This window comes from Brienomyrus brachyistius, chromosome 5 (genome assembly GCF_023856365.1).
Source record: "Brienomyrus brachyistius isolate T26 chromosome 5, BBRACH_0.4, whole genome shotgun sequence".
Lineage (NCBI taxonomy): Eukaryota > Metazoa > Chordata > Actinopteri > Osteoglossiformes > Mormyridae > Brienomyrus > Brienomyrus brachyistius.
Window position 1 is genome coordinate 37674924 of NC_064537.1, and position 22208 is coordinate 37697131.

The 22208-nt window shown below is 42.7% G+C and overlaps 1 protein-coding gene across 4 annotated transcripts in view; it reads left to right on the forward strand.

The window, feature by feature from the left end:
• LOC125741689 (integrin alpha-M-like) overlaps window positions 1-22208 on the forward strand; it is a 139707-nt gene that overhangs the window by 58426 nt on the left and 59073 nt on the right. The window contains exon 1 of one of the 4 annotated variants that reach the window (XM_049012914.1): window positions 8278-8389. The exons of 2 other annotated variants lie outside the window; for them this stretch is intronic. In XM_049012914.1, the coding sequence (XP_048868871.1) occupies window positions 8344-8389 (46 nt within the window). In that variant the 5' untranslated portion in view covers window positions 8278-8343. Of the gene's footprint in view, window positions 1-8277; window positions 8390-22208 lie in introns of those variants that run through there. One more of the 4 variants, XM_049012915.1, reaches the window with a different exon arrangement.

A 22208-nucleotide genomic window follows, 5' to 3' on the forward strand; every position in this document is an offset into this window, starting at 1 on the left:
TCCCTTCAGTTTACACTACCATGCTGAGAAAGACAAGTGAAATATCACTGTTTTCAAGGCCAACAGTGTGTATCATATTAGCTGTTTTGCACCTTATACTGAAATATTCTTTTTTCTTGCATGTGTGATAGACTGCAGTAGCAAATGATAAAGAGGCTTGCTTTTAGAGAACAACAGGCTCTTTTATCACAGCCCTTTCATGAGCTCACACAGGTACCCAAAGAGGACCAAACCAAGTATAACAGGGGAAAAGCAGGGAGGTTAGATGCTGGACCATGAGGTAAACACACAGTGGGTAATTTAAAATAAAATGCTAAAGACATGCAAGGATTAGATAGGGTTCACAAGACACATGCACAACAATCTGGAACATTTAGTATTAAGTATTAAGCATTAACAATAACATCACACAGATGGGGTTGGCTATTGACAATGGCCTGCGAGGCAAACCAAGATATGCAAATCGCGACTATTCGGCACTTGGGCCACCAACACCACAATATTAAAATCAGATTTTAGGGGCATTGTATGACTCCATGGGCTTGGCACTTGTGCCTATAAATCAGAAAATCACCAGTTCAAGCTCAGCCTTGGGAGAATAATCACATCTGTGGGCCCTTCAGCAAAGCCCTTAACCACCAGCTCTATGGCCACTGCTGCAGGTGGCTGCCCTTCACTGCCATGCTTGCTCTCACCCACGTATGTGTCTGTGTACCATGGAGAGCTCAATGGGGTAGGCACAGGGATCAATGAAGTATCACTATTAATTTCAATTAACATACTTTTTCTGTTCTGTCAATTAAGCAGGAATGACAGTTTTAACAAATTAAACAGGTTTATCTAGTAAATTATAAATCACACGCAAATACACTAACCTCAAATCTTGCATTAGTTCTATTAGAATATAATCCTCAGATGTATCTTAAGAAAGGGTGCTGTAGCTCCTGTAAGGACTTCAGACCAGCTCTGAATCAACTTCAGCCAGAGCAGACTCTACTTTCTGTGGAGGCTCAGGTCTTTTTGAGCTGCTGCAGATGGTTCATTAGTCCATGGTGACCAGTGTACTTCTCTACTCTGTGGTTTGCTGGGGAAGCAGCATGAGTTCAGGCCTGAACAAACATATGTCAGGGCAGCATTTATTTTAAAATCAGAAACACCAAACATTTGCAATGCTTATCACATGTAGCACTATAAAGCAGAGTCGCTTCAGTTTTGCGGCAATCAAATAATTTAATCAATTTTTTAAATCCATCATTTGGTTATTCAGTTCTCGTCTTAATGGATTCAAGTGTCAAAACAGCCCTTTTTTCATTTTGCATCACTGGTTCAATGTTGGGGTAATCAGTCTCAAAATGTAACCAGTTTTAGGTGCTCACCCATACAATGCCTGTGCAAAGTTGGATAGGGATCTGTCAAAAGGTTTTTGAGTTATTAGCTCGCAATATCTGCAGTGTACTGTAGGTGGCGACAGCAGATCAGTGCTAAAACCACAATTTTTTTCAACACAGCTGGGGAGTGCAGTTACCAGAACGACACAGATATATTTCCTGCCCGTTCCAAGAACATTCAGATGCAAATGATTCTATTTCTTAACAGCTGTTTTCCTGTGTGCTGAATCTATAATTTTGTTCAACTGGTTCCAACTTCTTCTATTTTCTGCAGCTGCTCGTGCTGTTCAAGATCATGGGGGATCCAGAGCCTACAGGCACAAGACAAGGAACAACCTAGGATGGGGCACCAACCTGTGGCCAGGCACGCTCTCACACCATTCACGTTTGGTAACTCCAATGTTTGTGTGTGTGCTATATCGTCCAAATTAGAAAAAAATAAATAATGTACATCTTCCTCTCTGTGAGAGATTCAGCTAAACATGAACAGTCTGTCTGCTGACTTCATAGGAAGAGTCATCAGAGATATAAATGTCGCTGCCGAGATAGGTAAATCTCTCAATAAGATCGATATTCTCCCCGCAGAGACACTACTGATGGCTGTGCCCAAGAAATCATTAAATGCCTGAATCTTCTGCGATAGCAATTTGCACATCTGCAGATAGGAATTTTATAACTCCACTCCAAAGGACTGAACTTTTCCCTCAGCATATCAGCCTTTAACCTAGGTGTCTTCTTACATACATGCCTCTTGTTCAAATCACACGTAAATGCAGTATCGGAAGCAAGCTCCCTACAACTACAACCACATCCGCAAACTGCGACGATTTCTTACTACGTAAGACACAGAGAAATTGATACATGCCTTTGTATACAGTAGGTTAGACTACTGTAATGCTCTGTTATCTGGGAGCACACACTGCACTTTAAAGAGCTCGCAGCATATAGAAAAGACAGCAGCCCGAATTGTCACCAGGAGCAAGAAGTTTGAACATATAACACCTGTTCTTGGTTCCCTGCACTGGCTTCCTGTTAGGTTTAGCACTGACTTCAAAGTACTCCTACTTACATATAAGGCACTTAAAGGTCTAGCTCCTGCCTACCTGACAGAATTACTTAAAGTTTACAAGCCACATCGTCCACTCAGATCACAGAATGCAGGTTTCCTTTTTGTTCCACATTTAAATAAAGTGACATTGGGCAGTAAAGCATTCTGCTACAGGGCTCCTATATTTTTGAATGGTTGACCAGCCTATGTTTGGGATGCTGATTTGGTCACAGTCTTTAAATCTTGACTGAAGAGCTATTACAACAGTTTAGCTTACCCGCTACCTAACACACCGTAATTATGGCTGCTGGTGCTGCTGTTCATGTCATTTTTTATTTCCTATGCTTGTCCATGTATGTGTAACGCATATTCTGACCATCCATGCTCTCTGTCTTCCCACATGTCCGGATGATGCCCAGGGTGGGCACAATCTGAGCTGGAGTCCTGCTTTAGTCCCATGGAGGGGCGACATTGCGAATGGGACCTACGAACTGTATCATCGTGGGTACAGCCTTCAGCGCCACCTTATACAGGCCTACATGGAGAACAGATCTATTAATGGACTTTGGCCACCCTACACACGCCAATGTGGAATGGACTCATTGATGGACTTTGTCTTGATCCATAATTACAGCTTATAGCTAGCCATTCCACTCTTTTCTGTTTTCAGAAATGTTAGTATGTCCAGGGGGGTTGAATTTGGTGATCAGTGTTGGCACACCACAGCAAAACAACAAAATGTGTCCTCTGAATTTAACCCATATGTGACATAACAGGGGACAGCTAATTCAGCGCCCAGAGCGCAGTGCTGGGGGGCAGTACCTTGCTCAGAGTACCAGAGAAACCTTTTTCAATTACAAGTGCACTTTCCTAACCATTAGGCCACCACTGCCCCAACCAGTTGACCTTGGACCCCCAAAGGTTTTTTTTCTGCTTACTTGGGTGTTTTTGGTTCCTCTTTTCACTTGTTGTCTGGCTTTCTTTATTGAATTTCTTTCCTTCCAATTTCCTGATTTGTATTACTCTCTGATGATATTTTTATGCATCACAACACATCCATGTATTGTGCATTGGGACAAATCTGTTGTGAATGGTGATATATATATATATATATATAAAAAAAATAGAATTGAATCATGTCAGCATGTACCAAAGTCTCTGCAGAATGTTTCAACACCTTATTAAATCTATGCAGCAAAGAATTGAGGCATTTCTGAAGGAAAAAGAGGGTCCAACCTGGTACTAGCAAGGTGTACCTAATAAAGTGGCCCATGAGAATATAACACTGAGAGGAACATGGTGGGTCAGAACACAGAATCCTCTGGTGGCCCGGGAGCAGTTGTAGTTATCCTAGCTAAATTTTTTTGTTCTAGGAACATTTACCAGATGTTATGATTAAGGTAAAGAAATATTGTGTCCAGGTTTCCTGATGTAACCAGAACGTTATCCTATCTCTGCAACTAGTACAACTAACATTAATAATGCATACACATATTAGGGGCATGGTGGAGCAGTGGGTAACACTTTTGTCTTACACCTCTAAGGCTGTAGGTTAATGGCTGAACAGGGTGTTTGCATTATACACATGCATATTATCACAACGACACTTTCATAAATTTATAAAATAATATTTTTCAACATGAATTACATTAAAGAACGTTCAAAGAATAATGTTATTGTGCTAATGTTGACAGCACCTTTATTAAAATGTAAAATGGCATTCTCAAACTTTGAGAAGACCTTTACATAACATTGGCTAAAGTTCTGGGAATGGTCCCTGTTAGCTGGAATGGAGCTTGCTACAGGGCCATATGATAATATAACTGTCAGCTACGGAGCTTAAGCCCACTGCCTTCCCAAAAGGGTCACAGATCGCTAACCCACTGAGCTGAACACTACACATAGACAGCATGTCATGTTATTTTGCAACATATAGAACACGTTAGGGAACATCCAGATTCATTCATTCAGAGTCATTATTTATTTTTTTGTGCAAAAATATCAGTGATCTGCAGAACTCCTCCATATCCACAAAATTATAGTCACCAAAATGATCCACCTGTCAGTCTCACATGCCGTCTAGCCATCACTTATAAACAAGATCCCAAGGCACCTGAACTTCCCCTGACCTGAAAGGAGAAATCCACTCTTTGCTAAGAGATTATCATGGTCTGAGAATTTGAAGATATGCAGATTCTCATCCCTGAAGCTACATACTCAGGGTTGAATCACTCAAGGCACCATAGCATGGTGGAGGGGTTTTGTGCCTCATGGATCCACAGAACTTTTTGCTCTGGAGTTTTAAGCCCAGATAGGACCTCCCTTGGCAAATTAATCTGTGAGGAGAAGCCACACAAAATATGATGCAGCAAAGAACCCCCCATGAAAGCTACCAGGAAAGAGCAATGTACATGTACCCTGATGGAATGGGGTTACTGAGACCCAGGCTTTTGGGTTGTGTTAGCTAGCCAGCCCCTGGTGGCTGGGCCATCTACATAAAAGGTGAATCTACAAAATATTCAATTTTAGGAATAAATTGGGTAAGTAAAAACAACCCACTAACCCAATGACCAGATGAATTTGGAAAGTCAATGTTATCAATGGCTGCTGGCTTCCTCCTTGAACTTAAACATAAATAAAAGTTTCACAACCTCTTTCGATATGATGGGAGTGCTGATGTACAAAACTGCAATTTTTTTAATGGAACAAAATATTCAATTCAATATATTTTTATGTATATTTTATATAGCGCCTTTCAGAACAATATTGTCCTTTACAGGGTTGTGTTGTGATACATAAAGCATAAGTAAAGGGAGATACAGAATGGAGAAAAAGGGAAGGAAAGACACTGAATAAAGAAAGAAGAAAGAAGACAATGGAGGAGAGAAACCAAAAACTTCCAAGTAGGCAGAAAAAAAAAAACCTTTGAGGGTCCAAGGTCAACTGTCTGCCCAACCCCCCTGGGCATGCTAACATTACTGAAAACAGAAAAGACGATGAAGACAAAGTCCATCAATGAGTCCGTTATCCATGTTGGCCTATGAAGGGTGGCCAAGGTCTTTTCTCCACGTTGGGCTGTGTCAGTTGGCATTGAAGGCTGTACCCACGATGATACAGTTCGTATGACCTATTTGCGATGTCACCCTTCCATGGGACTGAATCAGGACTTCAGCTCAGATGGTGCCCATCCCGGAGCTACCCCAAACACCACACTGAAGCTACTAGACACAATATGAAAGCAGTTTGGTCTTACTTCAAGAACTGCAAGGCAGCTATAAGCTGGCAGAATGACACACATTTATTGTGTCTGATTGACTTAGACTCTGCTTGGCTGTTCCTCTGTAATATCATACAGTGGCTCACCTAAAGTTTAACTGACCCAAGTAACTTGACAGGAACCTAGACCCATTAGACTCTGATGTTCCATCATCTTACATTAGTGCTCTAATGTAGCGTTACCTTGTTTGGTGAGAGTAAAAAGAGGACATGTCCGGGGATCAGAAAATTAATGAGTTTCCATGTTCACTGGCCAATCAGGTAGTGCTTCTCTTATGAATGATATTAATTACAAACAATTAATATGTTTTCCCTAACCACCCTGTAAAATGTAAATTTGTGTCCAGGGAAATCCACAGGTATAGCAATCTAACACAATATATGTGTAAGTCTTTTTCAACAATTGTTATAACACAGTAAGCTGAAGTTTGTTAAACTTCGAGCAAGCGAAGAATCACTGTTCACATGAAAACAAAAATAAAGTGTCAAAGTGCCAATGGTTTCTGGATGTTGACATCACTACTGAGTAGCATGACACTCGAGGATGTGCATATCATTTAAATTTTAAAGTAAACATGTGCACGAGCCTTGAAAACACTGTGTGATGATACTGATACTGAGTGGTTGCTGTTTAACGTTACATTCGCTTATTGAGTGAATACACTTACCTGTTAGCATTCCCTGTAAAGACAAAGATTGTTAGCTGCCTTTGGTGATTTTAAACATTTGTATACTTACTTGTGTTATTTGGATTTATTTCAATTTTACCTTTTCTTCATTAAAATTGTCCAAATTCAACACGAGGAGCCTGTTCCTTGGAGATGATTATGGAGAAATGAGTTTAAGCTTGCTGTTTAATAAATGATGAGAAGAGTATGGATTCCTTTTATACAAGCACAACCCAGAAGCTGCTTACTATATAAAAATGGTTTTGGAACTGATTCACCATCACTACAGACACTTTCATGTTAGCTTGACGTACTTTACGGATGTTTTTCAAATTTTGCAGACACATTATTTAAGTGATGAAATGGAAGGAATCAAATTTTGAGACAGATTGTGGCAAATTTGAAGCAGCCCTGCATACTGACAGCAAAGCGCAGGACAGCCTCAGACACTTGTTCTTGTCAGCATGATAAATCAAAAAGTGTGTGATGGATCATTTCCAAAAAAACAAAAGGCATCGTATGGGTAAAATTCCAGAGCTCATCAGACTTTCAGGCAAATCACTCCAAAACTGTATCGACGCCACCAAATGGCAGCAAAGGGATGGGTGACTGCAGAAGACAGTTGACCTTGTGAGCAACATAACTGTATCTTATTACTCTATATATTCTTTTTGGGGTGGCATGGTGGTGCAGTGGTTAGCACTGTTGCCTCACACCTCTGGGACCCGGGTTCAAGTCTCCGCCTGAGTCACATGTGTGTGGAGTTTGCATGTTCTCCCCATGTCGTCGTGGGGTTTCCTCCGGGTACTCCGGTTTCCCCCCACAGTCCAAAAACATGCTGAAGCTAATTGGACTTGCTAAATTGCCCATAGGTGTGCACGTGTGAGTGAATGGTGTGTGAGTGTGCCCTGCGATGGGCTGGCCTCCCGTCCTGGGTTGTTCCCTGCCTTGTGCCCATTGCTTCTGGGATAGGCTCAGGACCCCCCGCGACCCAGTAGGATAAGCGGTTTGGAAAATGGATGGATGGATATTCTATTTGCTCTTTGATGGATTTTATTACCACTTCAAATAAAGTGGCAAGAAGCACGTAGCGTTTGGCTCAGTGGACTAAGCCTCTGTTTTTATCAGGAGGGTGATGGTCCAACTCAGCCATAGCATGTTTTAAATCTTACTCATTCACAATTCACTTTTTTTCATACATATTCCATATATATCTTTTCATTCTGGCATGTCTATCAGACCCAACACAACACCCATTGGCTGAGATGTGGCTCACAGACCTGTCCTCTGGTAATAAACTCCATCCTTTCCTCTTTCCCTTTTCTCCTACTTTTTCCTAGTCCCAGGTCACACAAAGTCAACTCAGATTACTCAGTGTTGTGGACACACTTGTACTTACTCTCATTTGAATCGTCTCAGTGTGTCTAGTACAATGATCTCAATATGTTATATCATACTATACATTACTATAGTCAGGGGTGCACATAACTGATACGTAAGTACGCATTCACCTTTAAGAACGATACGTGCGACAATCGACTGTTTGTAAAAGCACAAATGCATACGTATTTTATGTGCATTTGCCCTGCTATGAAAATGAAATATAATGTATTTTAATCTTTAACTATTTAACTATTAACTATTTAACTCAACATCATTCGCGGTATACGGGTTAAAATGCAAGGTATTTTCTTGTTATAGCCGCGCAAATGCACATAAAATAAGTATGCATTTGTGCTTTTACAAACAATCGATTGTCGCAGTACCAGTTATGTGCAGCCCTGGCTGTAGCCTTTCATGCTGGAAAACAGAAACTTGCAAACTTTGTATTTAAAACGGCCCCTTTAAATGCCCCATTAACTGTAACTTCCTGTTTTTTTTTTTTTGTACTTTTTTCAGTACCTGTCCAGAGAACTAAACAGCGACCCTAACCACCAATATCCAGACTTTCTTTAATGAAAGAATGAAAATGATCTGCATACTCAGAATCTTCATTTGTCTCTTTTTAGGTAAGTTTCAGTGATTCATAATTTTAATAACCTGTTACTGAACTATAGTGATACAGTTTTGAATTAACAACTTTTATAAGTTTAATTACCTTTTATTTTAAATGATATGATTTCATTATAGATGTTGTTGAAGTCACGCAGGTTATTTTTTATACTTACAGTTAAGAAGTACGAAAATTAATTATTGTGACTTTTGGCAATCCTGTCAGCTACAGCAAAATCCTCAGCACATAAGGAGTGAAACATTATCATAAATGATCTTAAAAATCTAATAAAGCACAGGGTTATGCATAGACTGGTAGGTTACCTTCATGCCATTTCTGTAAATGTTCTTTCTGTATATGTCTTGGTGACATTTAATTCAACACTAAATTCTTATTATATTTATATTATTATATTTGCAGTCCTACATATGATTATGAATCATTTTCAGTTGTATGTCAGCATCTGTGTCAGGGCCTTTCTAACAGTTTAAGTTAGTATATATGTTGCCAATTATTGGGTTTACACTCAACACACTTAGATTTATGATTAACTAGTGTGCAGTTAACGTTTTTAAATATATAATTTAATCATACCTTTGGCGTGACAAGTTAAAAACTACAAAATATACTGTGGACATTCAGTCTGTTTTTTTTTTTCTTACCGTGTGAAGCTAAGTATGTCTCAATTTGGAGCTTATGAAAATAGCCATGTGTTGCTACAGACATAAAAGATCAAAGACAGAATGTGTTAAGGCTGAAGTGGTTTCTGCAACTGCTCTGCATGTACAGGGGTGAGAAAATATCTCCAATAGTGATGCACATTATTACTGAGTCACTAAACGTGCTGCTTTAAGTGAGACCAGATGTGTACATATGTGGCATAAAATGGTTCTTTCTTCTAAGTACATCAGGTGTTTTATTGCAAAAGCCAATTTGTTACCTAGTTGAAGTACAAAGCTGGACAAAGGCAGGTGCTGACAGAATGCTGGGAAAATCCAGGAGCTCTGCATTATTATATTTTTGATTGTTCAACATGAAACTATAGTAGCTAATATAATGCTATTATTGAAGAAGAGTATTGGTAGTAGTGATGGGAATTCCGGCTCTTTTAAGAGAGCCAGCTCTTTCGGCTCCCAAGTGGCTCTTCAGATTTTTTTGGTGCTTAAATTAATTTATTACCAAAACTAATGTTAAATTATTCATGAAATGAATTAATATGGTTGAAAAACACGTGCAATCATTTTATCCAGTTCCTCATCAATTGTGTTCTGTTTTACTGGAGTCATAGCTTTTTGCACAAACTGTCTCATAGGTCTAGGTGGTTGTGGTGCTGTACTGGATGACGGTGTAGACACTGACAAACTGGCACTTTCAACAGTTGCAGTAGACAAACTGTCACTTTCCAGTAGCCGGTTCACTTGCTTGCCTTTTTTCTCCCCACTGCACTGATGGATGCACAGTTCTCATGTGCCAATGCAGGTTATTTGTAGAGCCTGTTCGGTATGAAATTTTAACCTTGCACGCTCTTCACTCTGCCTTTGTATTATCAATGTAATTGAAATTTATCCAAATTTTACTCCGTTTCCTGCAGTCATTCATTTTGTCGCGCGCCTCCTTCCCTCCTGTTTCTCTGTCTGTGCCTGCGATTGCTGTATTTGTCTATGGGTGCATTCGACTCATTTTCAGGTTGGAAGTTTTATGCCCAAGACCAGCCTATTTTGTCTTTGTTCAGGGGTTACTTTGATAAATGATGCCACAGTCCAAGTCTTATTATCCTAATAAATTTATTAATGACATTCCAAGAAGAAAATATATAAAAATAGGAAACTGCTCAAGCACTTTTTCATTCTACCATCCATCGTTTGAAAAACTTGCAGTGATTATAAATATCAAGTGATTAGTTGTGGCACCATCCGCAACCGTGCAAGGCCTTCACTCAGCTCTGAATGACAAGCCATCACACCGATGCGCAATCGTGGTCTATTGTATGTGTGTGTGTGTGTGATAACTCACTGGTTAACATTATGAAGCATTGCTGTACAATTTTAACAATCTAAAATTCTTTTGTTTCCGACAAATTCAGTCTTAAACTTGTTAAAGCATTGGCACAACAGCTAAGTGATACACTGGGAATTCTCCCACGTCTCCTGATTGGCCACTCCGGGCCTGTGTGAGGGTACGGTCTTGCTCCTAAACACCTGTCACTCAGCTGCCTAAAGTCTAAACTGAAACTAAGCTTACTTCAAAGAGGAAAAAGATAAATGATACATTAATAGCATCGTTCCAGACAGTATGCACCAGCTTCTGTTTGCATTCCTTAACTGTTCATGACAGACGCTATGTCACATGCACTCCACAACACCCTGGACTGCTTGGGCAATAACAACTGCAATGCGAGGATAATATTCATAAAGGTCAGCTCGGTCTTTAATATAGTTATTCTACCCAGACTCATCACCAAGCTCTTAGACGTGGGAGCTTGCAGCAGTGAGAAGTGAAACACAGCTTATACAAAATAACACAAGAAACCCACAGTTTATGCTGAGCCTTTCTCACCCTCGCACTTACATTGGTGAGACGCTGAGGTCACCATTACCGACAGCCTAATTTGGTTGCGCCACATATCAAATGTGATTAGAAAAAGGTGAGCTGGGGCCCTTACTTCCCGAGACAACTGAGGCTGCTCCAAATGTACTGTATGCTACCAGTCTCTATGAATGTACTATGGAGTCCATTCTCATTTGATGCATGACATCCTGGTATGACAATGGCTTGGCACATACCTCAGAAACTCTGCAGAGTGTGCTAAAGAATGCAGAGTATTACTGGGACACATCTCATATCCATAGAAAGACAGATTTTGTTATAAATCAATTGTCATCTACAGACATTTTTTCCCTGCTTACTACTGGAACACAGTACAGAACAATAACTGGGCATCTGCAAGTTTAAGCAAGTTAGATTTAAGACTTTTGAAGACTTTCTTAATGTACCTTGAGCTTTCATTTAATGCTGGATTTACACCAAACACCTTTTCAAGAGATTTCACTGTTGCAGACAAATTTCCAATGTTGGAATAAAATCAGGAAAGTTTTTCAAGAGTTGTGGCATGCTCCATAATCTCCATTGATGTAAGGTGGTCAGGATAGCTTAGTCAGTGTTTGTCCCATCTTGACATTCCGATAAAATCAACCATGTTCAATTTAATCATACTGTAGGTCTGTAGTCTTGGCTCATGTAAGTAGCGATGTGGACATTGTCAACAACCAAGAAGCAGCAAAGCGACTAAGGGATCTCAGATGATAGATAAGTTAAGACAATATAAGATAAGATAAGATAAGATAAGATAAGATAAGATAAGATAAGATAAGGCAAGATAGGACAATATAAGACAAGATAAGATAAGGCAAGATAAGATAAGGCAAGATAAGATAAGGCAAGATAAGATAAGGCAAGATAAGATAAGGCAAGATAAGATAAGGCAAGATAAGATAAGATAAGATAGTATAAGATAAGATAAGATAAGATAGTTTAAGATAGTTTAAGATAGTTTAAGATAGTTTAAGATAGTTTAAGATAAGAAGAACTTTATTTATCCCGAGGGACATTCTTTTGTCTTGAACATGCTCAGTGCAACAAGAGGAATAAAGATAAGACAGTAAAGAGCTTAAAAAGAACAGTAGTAATAGTGCCAAACAGAATCTAAAAAATCTAAGAAAGTAACAAATAACTATAAAAGATATAATAAAATAACAGATTATTAGTGCAAGTGGTTATGAAAAGTGACTTAGTGTTTGTGCCATGAATAAAATGAGATAGCAGTTTGTGATGAGGGGATGAAACAAACATTCAATAGCATACAGGTGAGTAAATGAAAAGCAGATGAGTAATATTATACAATATGAATGAGAACCTAATGACATAAATGCTGATAAAGTTCACCTACAGAATGGGGAAGAGTTATACAGTCTCATTGCCACAGGTAGAAAGGATTTCCTGTGGCGTTCGGTTTTGCATTTGCAGGTAATGAGTCTTTTGCTATATGTGCTCTGATGACCCATCATGGAGGCATGCATGGGGTGAGAGGGGCTGTCCATGATATTGAGGAGCTTTTTTAGCATTCTCCTCTCAGACACCTCTGCCAGGTTCTCCAGTCTGACCCCCAGAACAGAACCAGCCTCTTTAATTGCCCCAGCACACAGCTGCAAAAAACACCACACTCTCTACTACAGAGTGATAAAACATGGTCAGCATTTTGAAAGGCCTGAGCCTCCTGAGTAAGTAAAGCCGGCTCTGCCCTTTCCAGAAAACAGTGTCAGTGTTCTTGGACCAGTCCAGTTTACTGTCAGTGTGTACCTCCAGGTACCCGTAGTTTTCAAGACAGTCATGAAGAAGATTCTGAAAAACAGCAGGTACGGTACAAAGTAGAGATGTAACGATACACTCAACTCACGATTCGATACGATTCACGATTCTGAGTTCACAATATGATTTTCTCACCATTTTTTAAGAGAATGAGCTGCAGACAAATTTATTCAAAAATATTCCTTTATTTATCTTTCCAAACTGTGCAAAACATGTCCTTTTCTTAAAAGTGCAACTGAAATAGAATAAAATACTGTAAAAAAAAATCCCAAATCAAAATCAATAAAAAAAAACTTCAAATAAACATTAATTGCACCTCCATAATGCTTTTATATTGCATTCATAAAACGTTCAGTACACCTTCATAATGTATTCATTAAGTATGCAGAAATCATTCAAAAACATCATACATGTATACCTTTACATCCTAACATCCCTTAACAGCTGTAATATACATTAATAACAAACATTATATAATAAAAAACATTATAATTGTATAATCATGTAATGTTTGTTATTTACTGTATATATATTAAAGCTGTTAAGGGATGTTTGGATGGTAAAGTGTACTTGCATGCTGCTTATGAATGTTCTATGAATGCATTATGAAGGTGCACTGAATGTTCTATAAATGCATAATGAATGCATTATGAAGGTGCACTTAATATAAAGCGTTACCAAATAAAGTAAGGCTTGTATGTGCAGCTTTTTATCGTGGTTTGCCCTTTTAATAATCTTCACTCAGGCAGTGGTGAATTGAGCTCACTGTGGTGCCGGTGGACATGCTGAAACATGTTCGTTGTGCTATTTCTGTATATTATCAGTCTTTCACATTATTTGCACGCAGTTTTGTTTTGTCTGTGTTTTTCTCGCCATTTTCGTTTGTGATTACTGGAAACCTAAAATGCTGCCACACTGCCGATTTAAGATCGGGGGGTGCGTCCTCAGTTTCAAAGTCGCTTGTCATCGCGCCAATGGTCAAAACCAAAAAGTAACGTACGACGTGAAAAAGCAGTGGCATCTGACGTCGCATTGACGTCGTGAAATGTAATGTAATATTACATCAGTTTTTCTCTTAAATAAAGTATTGTGAAGTACTCCTAAAGTAGCGATTCATTTGCCAAATCAGCCAGTTTAAATCGTCATACATTTACATCGATTTTTTAAAGGAGTCGCGATTCATCGTTACATGCCTAGATAACAGTGAAGGTAATATTCTGAAATATTTATTTGATACTGTAATCTGCATTTATAATATTAATATGCAACTTATTATATTTTTGTTATTTCTACTTTCAGAACCACACACACCCATACAAGTACAGAGCCTTGTTAACCCTCTGGTGTGTAGGGGTATGGAACACACTTTCACTGACTGAGCATGGTCACACATTTCATTCAATATCATAAACTTAATTTATGGCAAATTAATTATTTCTTATGCATTTGTTTTGGCATTAAACTCATCTTAATCTTAGTGTACTTTGTAAATATGTCAGATTTATGTGAAGTTTGTAATTTGACATGGAACACTTGCAGAAACATTATAAAAGTACCTAGTAAGCAATGGTGGCAGTTTGTTTTGATCCCAGATATCTGATCACCAAAGTCTTGGCTACATGAAGATGACTAAGTGGTATAGTTGCAACATTCAGTTTGATAAATAAATAAGAAAAAACTAGCTCATGTCACTATTTTTGGGCTCATTTCATTGGATATATAGCAACTTCAGATAAGGGCGGGGCTACAACGCCCCTGATGCAAGTAGAACAAAGAAAGGTTACATGGTTTACCTTTTTGCCGATTTAGCCTAATTTTAAAAACTTTAATACTTCCAACAATGGACGTTTTAAAAAGACGACAGATTACGGATTTAGTCGACGTTTTTTTTCATGTTTCTACATAAAGATTTCAGTGAGATATGAACTGAAATAGACGCGAAAAATACGCTGCATTGTCAATGGTGCACTCGACCCCAGAGAGTTAATAACTGTTTCAAGCCATTTATTAAAAGTTCTAGAGAACATATTCTATGCATTCTTACTGGATGCACCACAGCGGCCACCCCTCTCTGACCAGCCAGTAGTAGTACGCTGGTTCAAGATATCTGCATAACAATCTTTTGGTCCTTCAAGTCGGATAGCGGTGGTTACAGTGGAAGTATGGAATAAAGTTCTCTGATCAGTCTCTTGGGAAAGCCCAACCTACTAGTGCCCGGCCCAGGCGACACACACACCTACCAGCTAAATTCGATGTTTACGACATCTCTCTTCCAGCTCATGACAGACCTCGCTCCCCAACGCACTTACTGTAATGCGCCATGCTGCTAGAATTTAGAATGCTAGAATGCATGCCAGAAGTTTGCCATGATATGGAGAGGGCAGCTGAGATGACCCCGCTCGCGTATCAGCAGCAGTATGAGCAGCGCAGTACCATACCTAGGGTCTGCCCACGATCAGTCTGCCAGTCAGTTTATGAAGGACTGATGCATGAAAGGGCAAGGCAAGTGGGCAGAAGAAGATGCAGAGTGGCCGCTGGCACCTCCTCAAGTAACACATGATGTGCTGAGGGGGGGGGGGGGCTTTGTGCTAAACTTTGTCACACTAAGAAATGGGAACAAACTGGCACACAGGCAGGAAGAAAAGGGGGGCTTTGGCCCTTCTCATAATGTAAGTAAAATTAGAAAAGCAGAAGGTGCATTATCAGGGTCATGGTGACATTATGCTGCTGGGCCTAACAATGGAGGGGGTCGCTGAGGCTGTAACTTTTCAACCTTACAGGATAAGATAAAAGGAAAAGGGTGTGGGTACTAACGCACAGCACTGTCAAAACAAGAGTTGTATGTCACGAGAGTGGAAAGATGCCAACAAGAACAGCAGACACCCTAAACGGGTTATAAAAGCCAGACACAGACAACAGAGAGCTGAGCTTACTTCGGTATGTACTGTTTGTGCATCTGAGCGTGGCTCCCGGATCGATCTTTACAACAAATAAAGAGAGCTGACTTACAGCCATCCTCTGCCTCCAGCGTGCATCTCTTCCTCATCAACGGACTCGGTGGAGACAGGCTCCAACAGCGTTTCAGCCATCACCTACCACTGACGTGCCACAGGGTTTGGTGGGGGGTGCTGACTGACTCCCTCAGACAACTGGAGAGGGCACCACAGCCAATGCCTTATGAGACAGCATCTAACCCCAGTCTACTGTGAACCAGAGGGTGGCTCCGAATTGGGTCACAATGCAGTTATGAAGCAATACCCCCTAAACATGTGCCTATTGGCCTACAGCACCAATGAGAAATAGTTTCTTGAGGTCCTAAGCCCACAATCCCATATTTCACCAAGGGGAACCCGAGAGAGTTTATAAGACTGAAAATAGCCCTTGACAACATCTTACCTGAAGATGCAACTGAGAGGTATAAGAGAAGTTGGACGGTATGGTGTGTGTGACTGATTTGATGAGCCACAAATAAGAAGTAGTGCTTAAACAGTGTAAAACTGCAACTTTCACTTCCAGTTTCAGTACTTGTAAACCGACTCTGAAACTGAGTTCCAATGGCAAATGGAACACAAATTAGCCCACTGAGCTGCATACTGTCATTATTGAGATTGGGGTTTTTCCCCATAGAAATGAAAGATATAAATGCAAACGTGTGTGTGCGTGCGACTGTGTGTCTATACCCTGCGATGGGTTGGTGTCCTGTCCTGGGTTATTCCCTGCCCTGTGCCTGTAACTTCTGGGATAGGCTCTGGACCTTGCATAGAGCAAACGGGTTTAGAAGATGGTGGCCTCAAGCTTGGAAAATACACTGCTCAAAAAAATTAAAGGAACACTTTGAAGAGACATCAGATATCAATGGGGAAAAAAATCATGCTGGATATCTATACTGATGTGGACTGGGTAATGTGTTAGGAAAGAAAGGAAGCTACATTGTTTAGTGGAAATGAAATTATCAACCTACAGAGGGCTGAATTCAAAGACACTCCGAACATCAAAGTGAAAAATTATGCAGCAGGCTAGTCCATTTTGCCAAAATTTCATTTCAGTAACTCAGAATCATTCTCAGTAGTTTGTATGGCCCCCACATGGTTGTATGCATGCCTGACAATGTCGGGGCATGGTCCTAATGAGACCACGGATGGTGTCCTGGGGGATCTCCTCTCAGATCTGGACCAGGGTATCACTGAACTTCTGGACAGTCTGAGGTGCAACCTGGTGGCATCGGATGGCTGAAACATAATGTCCCAGAGGTGTCCTAATGGATTTAGGTCAGGCGAGCGTGGGGGGCAGTCAATAGTATCAATTCCTTCATCATCCAGGAACTGCCTACATGCTCTTGCCACATGAAGCCGGGCATTATCGTGCACCAAGAGGAACCCAGGACCCACTGCACCAGCATAGGATCTGACAATGGGTTCAAGGATTTCATCCTGATACCTAATGGGAGTCAAGGTGCCGTTGTCTAGCCTGTAGAGGTCTGTGCATCCCTCCATGGATATGCCTCTCCAGACCATCACTGACCCACCACCAAACTGGTCATGCTGAACAATGCTGCAGGCAGCATAACGTTCTCCATGGCTTCTCCAGACCCTTTCACGTCTCTCACATATGCTCAGGGTGAACCTGCTCTCATCTGTGAAAAGCACAGGGTGCCAGTGGCAGACCTGCAAATTCTGGTATTCTATGGCAAATGCCAATCGAGTTCCATGGTGCTGGGCAGTGAGCACAGGGCCCACTAGAGGACGTTGGGCCCTCAAGCCACCCTCATGAAGTCTGTCTCTGACCAAACAATCAGAAACATTCACACCAGTGGCCTGCTGGAGGTCATTTTGTAGGGCTCCAGCAGTGTTCATCCTCTTCCTCCTTGCACAAAGGAGCAGATACCGGTCATGCTGACAGGTTAAGGACCTTCTATGGCCCTGTCCTGCTCTCTGAGTATCTGTCTGTCTCCTGGAATCTTCTCCATGCCCGTGAGACTGTGCTGGGAGACACAGCAAACCTTCTGGCAATGGCACGTATTGATGCGCCATCCTGGAGGAGTTGAACTACCTGTGCAACCTCTGTAGGGTCCAGGTATCGCCTCTTGCTACCAGTAGTGACACTGACCGTCGCCAAATGCAAAACTAGTGAAAAAAACGTCAGAAAGATGAAGAGTCTTGCCAGTGGCCTCCACCTGTTAAAAAGTGGGTGGCAGATATACAAACTGCTGTAATTCCTACACCGTTCACCTGATTTGTATGTAAGTACCCTCAAATTAAAGCTGAAAGTCTGCAGTTAAAGCACATCTTGTTCGTTTCACTTCAAATCCATTGTGGTGGTGTATAGAGCCAAAAAGATTAGAATTGTGTCGATGTCCCAATATTTATGGACCTGACTGTATATATATATATGTGGAATGTACATATATATATATCTCAGTCATCTTATTTTCATAATTGGTGGAGGCCAAAAATCATAATTGAGATTTAAAGTCGTAATCGGCCAGCTCTCTTAACTATGATGAACTAGCCTAAGGTAAATTTAAATATACAGATTGTTCATTATGTACTATTATTATCAGGGATGCACCGAATATTCGGCCACCAAAAATTTTCGGCCGAAAATGGCCCAAAAGTGCATTTTCGGTTTTCGATTTTTATCACTGAAAAACACGCAAACAGAAACCGGGGCCTGCACGTGCTTGTCTGAAGCAGCATGTCTGCGGTGTGGACGTATTTCAATATATCTGAGAAAGACCCACAGATAGCGATTTGCAAAACATGTAATGCCGAAATTTCAAGAGGGGGTGCGTCTGCAAAGACTTTCTCCATGTTGGGTTTAATTTATCACCTGAAATCCAAACATCCCGATCGCCATGCTGGATATGAGAGTAAAGCAGCACAGAAAAGGAAAACCCCTCCGAGCACGCCCACTCCGTCTGTGGCGGACATTTTTGAAAAGGCAAGGAAGTTTCCCAGTGATAGTGTCAAGGCAAAGGGCATTACACAAAAGATTGTGGAATTCATTGCCTTAGATGATCAACCATTCTCTGTCGTAGAAGATGTAGGATTTCGTAGGCTGATCGAGCACATTGAGCCCCGTTATGTCATGCCGAGCAGATGACATTTCTCAGACGTGTGTTTACCTGAGCTGTTTAATGCTGTTGCAACTCACGTCCATGAGCATATAGCTGCAGATATTTCAGCAATCAGTTTCACGACAGACATATGGAGCTCAGACGTCAGCTTTACCAGTATGCTCAGTCTAACCGTACAATGGATCGACGCTGATTTCCAGCTGCAAAAGATTCTGCTCCATTCACAAGAGTTTCGAGGGTCACATACAGCAGCAGCCATTTCTGATGCATTCGCCAATATGTTCGACACCTGGCATATCGATAGATCTAAAGTGCATGTTATTGTCAGTGACAATGCAAGAAATATGGCAAAAGCGATAGAAGACAGTCAGCTGAAGGGAATACGGTGCATGGCCCATACACTACATCTGGTTGTGAGTGATGGAGTGTTGTCTCAACGCAGCATAAAAGACGTACTGGCTATAGGCAGAAGAATTGTTGGCCACTTTAAACATTCACAGTTGGCCTATTCCCGCTTGCAGTCTATGCATGATCAGTTTGGATCACAAATAAAACGGTTCCAGCAAGACGTGAGTACGCTGTGGAACTGCACGTATTACATGTAGCAAAGCCTCTTTGCGCAAAAGCGAGTCTTGGCTGCATATAGCGCAGATCACGAGCTCCCGGCGACATTCACTTCACACCAGTGGGTCCTAATAGAGAACATTCTCTCTCTTCTTGCCTCCTTTGAGCAGCTAACTAAAGAGATCAGCTCCTCTGATGCATCTGTAGCGGACGTTATTCCTTTAATCGCAGCACTAAAGCGTCTCTTAACCAAAGTGTTTGAGACAGACCACGGAGTGAAAACAATTAAAAGTACACTCTTAGAGTCTGTCAGCACACGTTTCACTGAGATCTATTCGGATCCTCTGCACTTCATCGCGACTGTACTTGATCCGCGTTATAAAGATCATTACTTGGATGCGGAAATAAAGCAGCATGCACGAGAAATGATCCAGACCGCGATGGATGCCGAGAACCTGCGGGGAGATGGAGAGGGAGCAGCGCACAGCGCAGGAGAAGGAGATCAGAGCGCAGGAAAAAAGACTCGTCTCTTTGCACCAGATGAGGGTCATGCACCCTCGTTGTCTGATATGTTCAGTGAAATCCTGCAAGAAAGTGCCTCAAATAATAATAGGTAGGCTATTCTGTTATGTTCTATTCTGACTTAGGCTACTATATATGTGTCACGCCCAGCTCGTACGATCCTCGTGTGTGCCACACCCCCCTGATTACCCACGTGTTCTCTCCCGATTGTACCCAGCTGTGTCTTATTTTCAATCAGTCCTGTGTATTTCAGTCCATGTCTTACCTGAGTCCTTTGTCTGTCATTGATGTTAGTCTGCGTGTGATGTTTCCCAATCCCCGTAACCCAAATAAATCCCTGTTTTCCCTGCTTATGCCTGATCGCCTGCTTATCTGCCCGTCGCCCTGTCCGTGCGCCTTACCTGCTATCGCCGATCACAACAATATGTGACTATCAGATTGTAGCCAAATTTCTGTTAGATATTTTTTAAATTTGACAAAAAATTTAATTTATGCACTGGCTCTATTTAAATACACTTTCTCAAATGTCAGGCAGATGACAAGCTCAACCACTCAACAGCTAGATGGTTATCTGTCTGAAGTCCCCATTCCCAGAAGTGATAACCCTCTTGTCTACTGGAAAAATAACCACGGCCGCTTTCCTGACCTGGCAAAGAGCGAGAGACTGTTCAGTGCTGCAGCCCATGTTCTCGATGAGAAGAGGAACAGACTTCACTGTGATAAAGCAGAGAAGCTACTCTTCATCAAGAAAAACCTGCCACTTTACCTCAAGAAGTAGAATGGGCTTGTCTAGTGTTTAAATATTTATTATCCACTTTGCACATCTGCAATTCTTGGTGCATTTGTTGTTGTTAATGTTATACAGTTAACATATGGGCTATGTGTCACGATCGGGGTAAGCGAGCGCGGCGATCGTGCGGAAGGAGCAGGCAGGCAAGCGGGATACGGGAAAACGGGGGTTTATTCGGGGAAACCGGAGCAGGACGGGAAACAGACATTGACAACAACAATGACGGATGAAGGACTCAGGTAAGACACGGACTGAAATAGACAGGACTGAGCAAATGAACTGGATACAGCTGGGTACAATCGGGAGAAAACACGTGGGTAATCAGGGGGCGTGGCACACAGGAGGAGCGGACGAGCCGGGCATGACAGAACCCCCCCCCAAAGGCGCGCTTCTCCGGGCGCGCCAAGGAAGGGGGCGACGGACGGGACACGGGAACCGGGACCTGGAGCAAAAAAACAGAACCATCAACGAGAGACGGGAAACAGGACCGAGGCACAGAACAGGGCAAGCGACAAGACAAAAGACAAAACCTGACAGAGGGTCGGGAAGGCAGACAGGCAAACCAGGAAAGGGGACACAGCGGGAACAGGAGGAACAAAAGGACCAGGAGTGAACGAAGGGAACAGAGGAGGACGAGGAGCAGAGACGGGAGGAACAAAGCGAGGGGGAGCAGAGACAGGCGGGACCAAGAAAGGGGAAGCAAATGAAGGAGGGACCAGGGCAGGAGAGAAGGCGGGGGAACAAAGGGGAGCCCGTGGGAGCCCCAGCGGGCGACGGGCGGCAGCCGGAGGGGCCGCAGACGGCCGGGAGGCCGGAGCCGGAGGGGACCGAGAAGGGGCCGAGGAGACAGGGCGAGGGACCCGCGGAGGGGCCAGGGAGGGAGCAGGAGGGAGCACTGGGGAAGGGGACGAGGGAGCAGGAGGGGCCCACGGCGAAGGCCCGGAGGAGGGGGGAGCCGCAGCAGGCGGCGACGTCCGGTGGAGGGCCGGAGGTAGGGGCCCCGCAGGCAACCGAGGAGCCGCCGTCGGGGAGCCCGCCGGCGACCGACCAGGCACCGGAGGGGGGAGCGAGGCAGGGCGACGAGGCACCGGAGAGGGACCCACAGGCGACAGCCGACCCGGAGGGCCAGGAACCGCAGGTGCCAACTGAGCCCCAGCGCAGGCGAGGCAGGGCGAGCCAGGGGGCAGGGCGGGCGGGACCCTAGCCCTGCGTCTGTGTCCCCTTCCCCTGCGGGACACAGACAGGCCGAACTTAGGTCGGGGTCGACGTCGCCGGGGCGAGGGACAAGGGGTCACAAGTTCTGTCCCCGAGGGGTCCCATTCCAGCTCCTCCACCTCCAGAGAGGGAGGAGCTGCGGTGGAGTCTTCGGGGACCTCCTCGGGAACCGGGGCCAAGGGACTTGGAGCGGGAGTAGGAACGTGGCCAGGAAGTAAAGTCACTCGGGGCGCCTCGGGAGCTGCTGCAGGCGGAGGGGGCGCCTCGGGAGCTGCTGCAGGCGGAGGGGGCGCCGGGACAGGA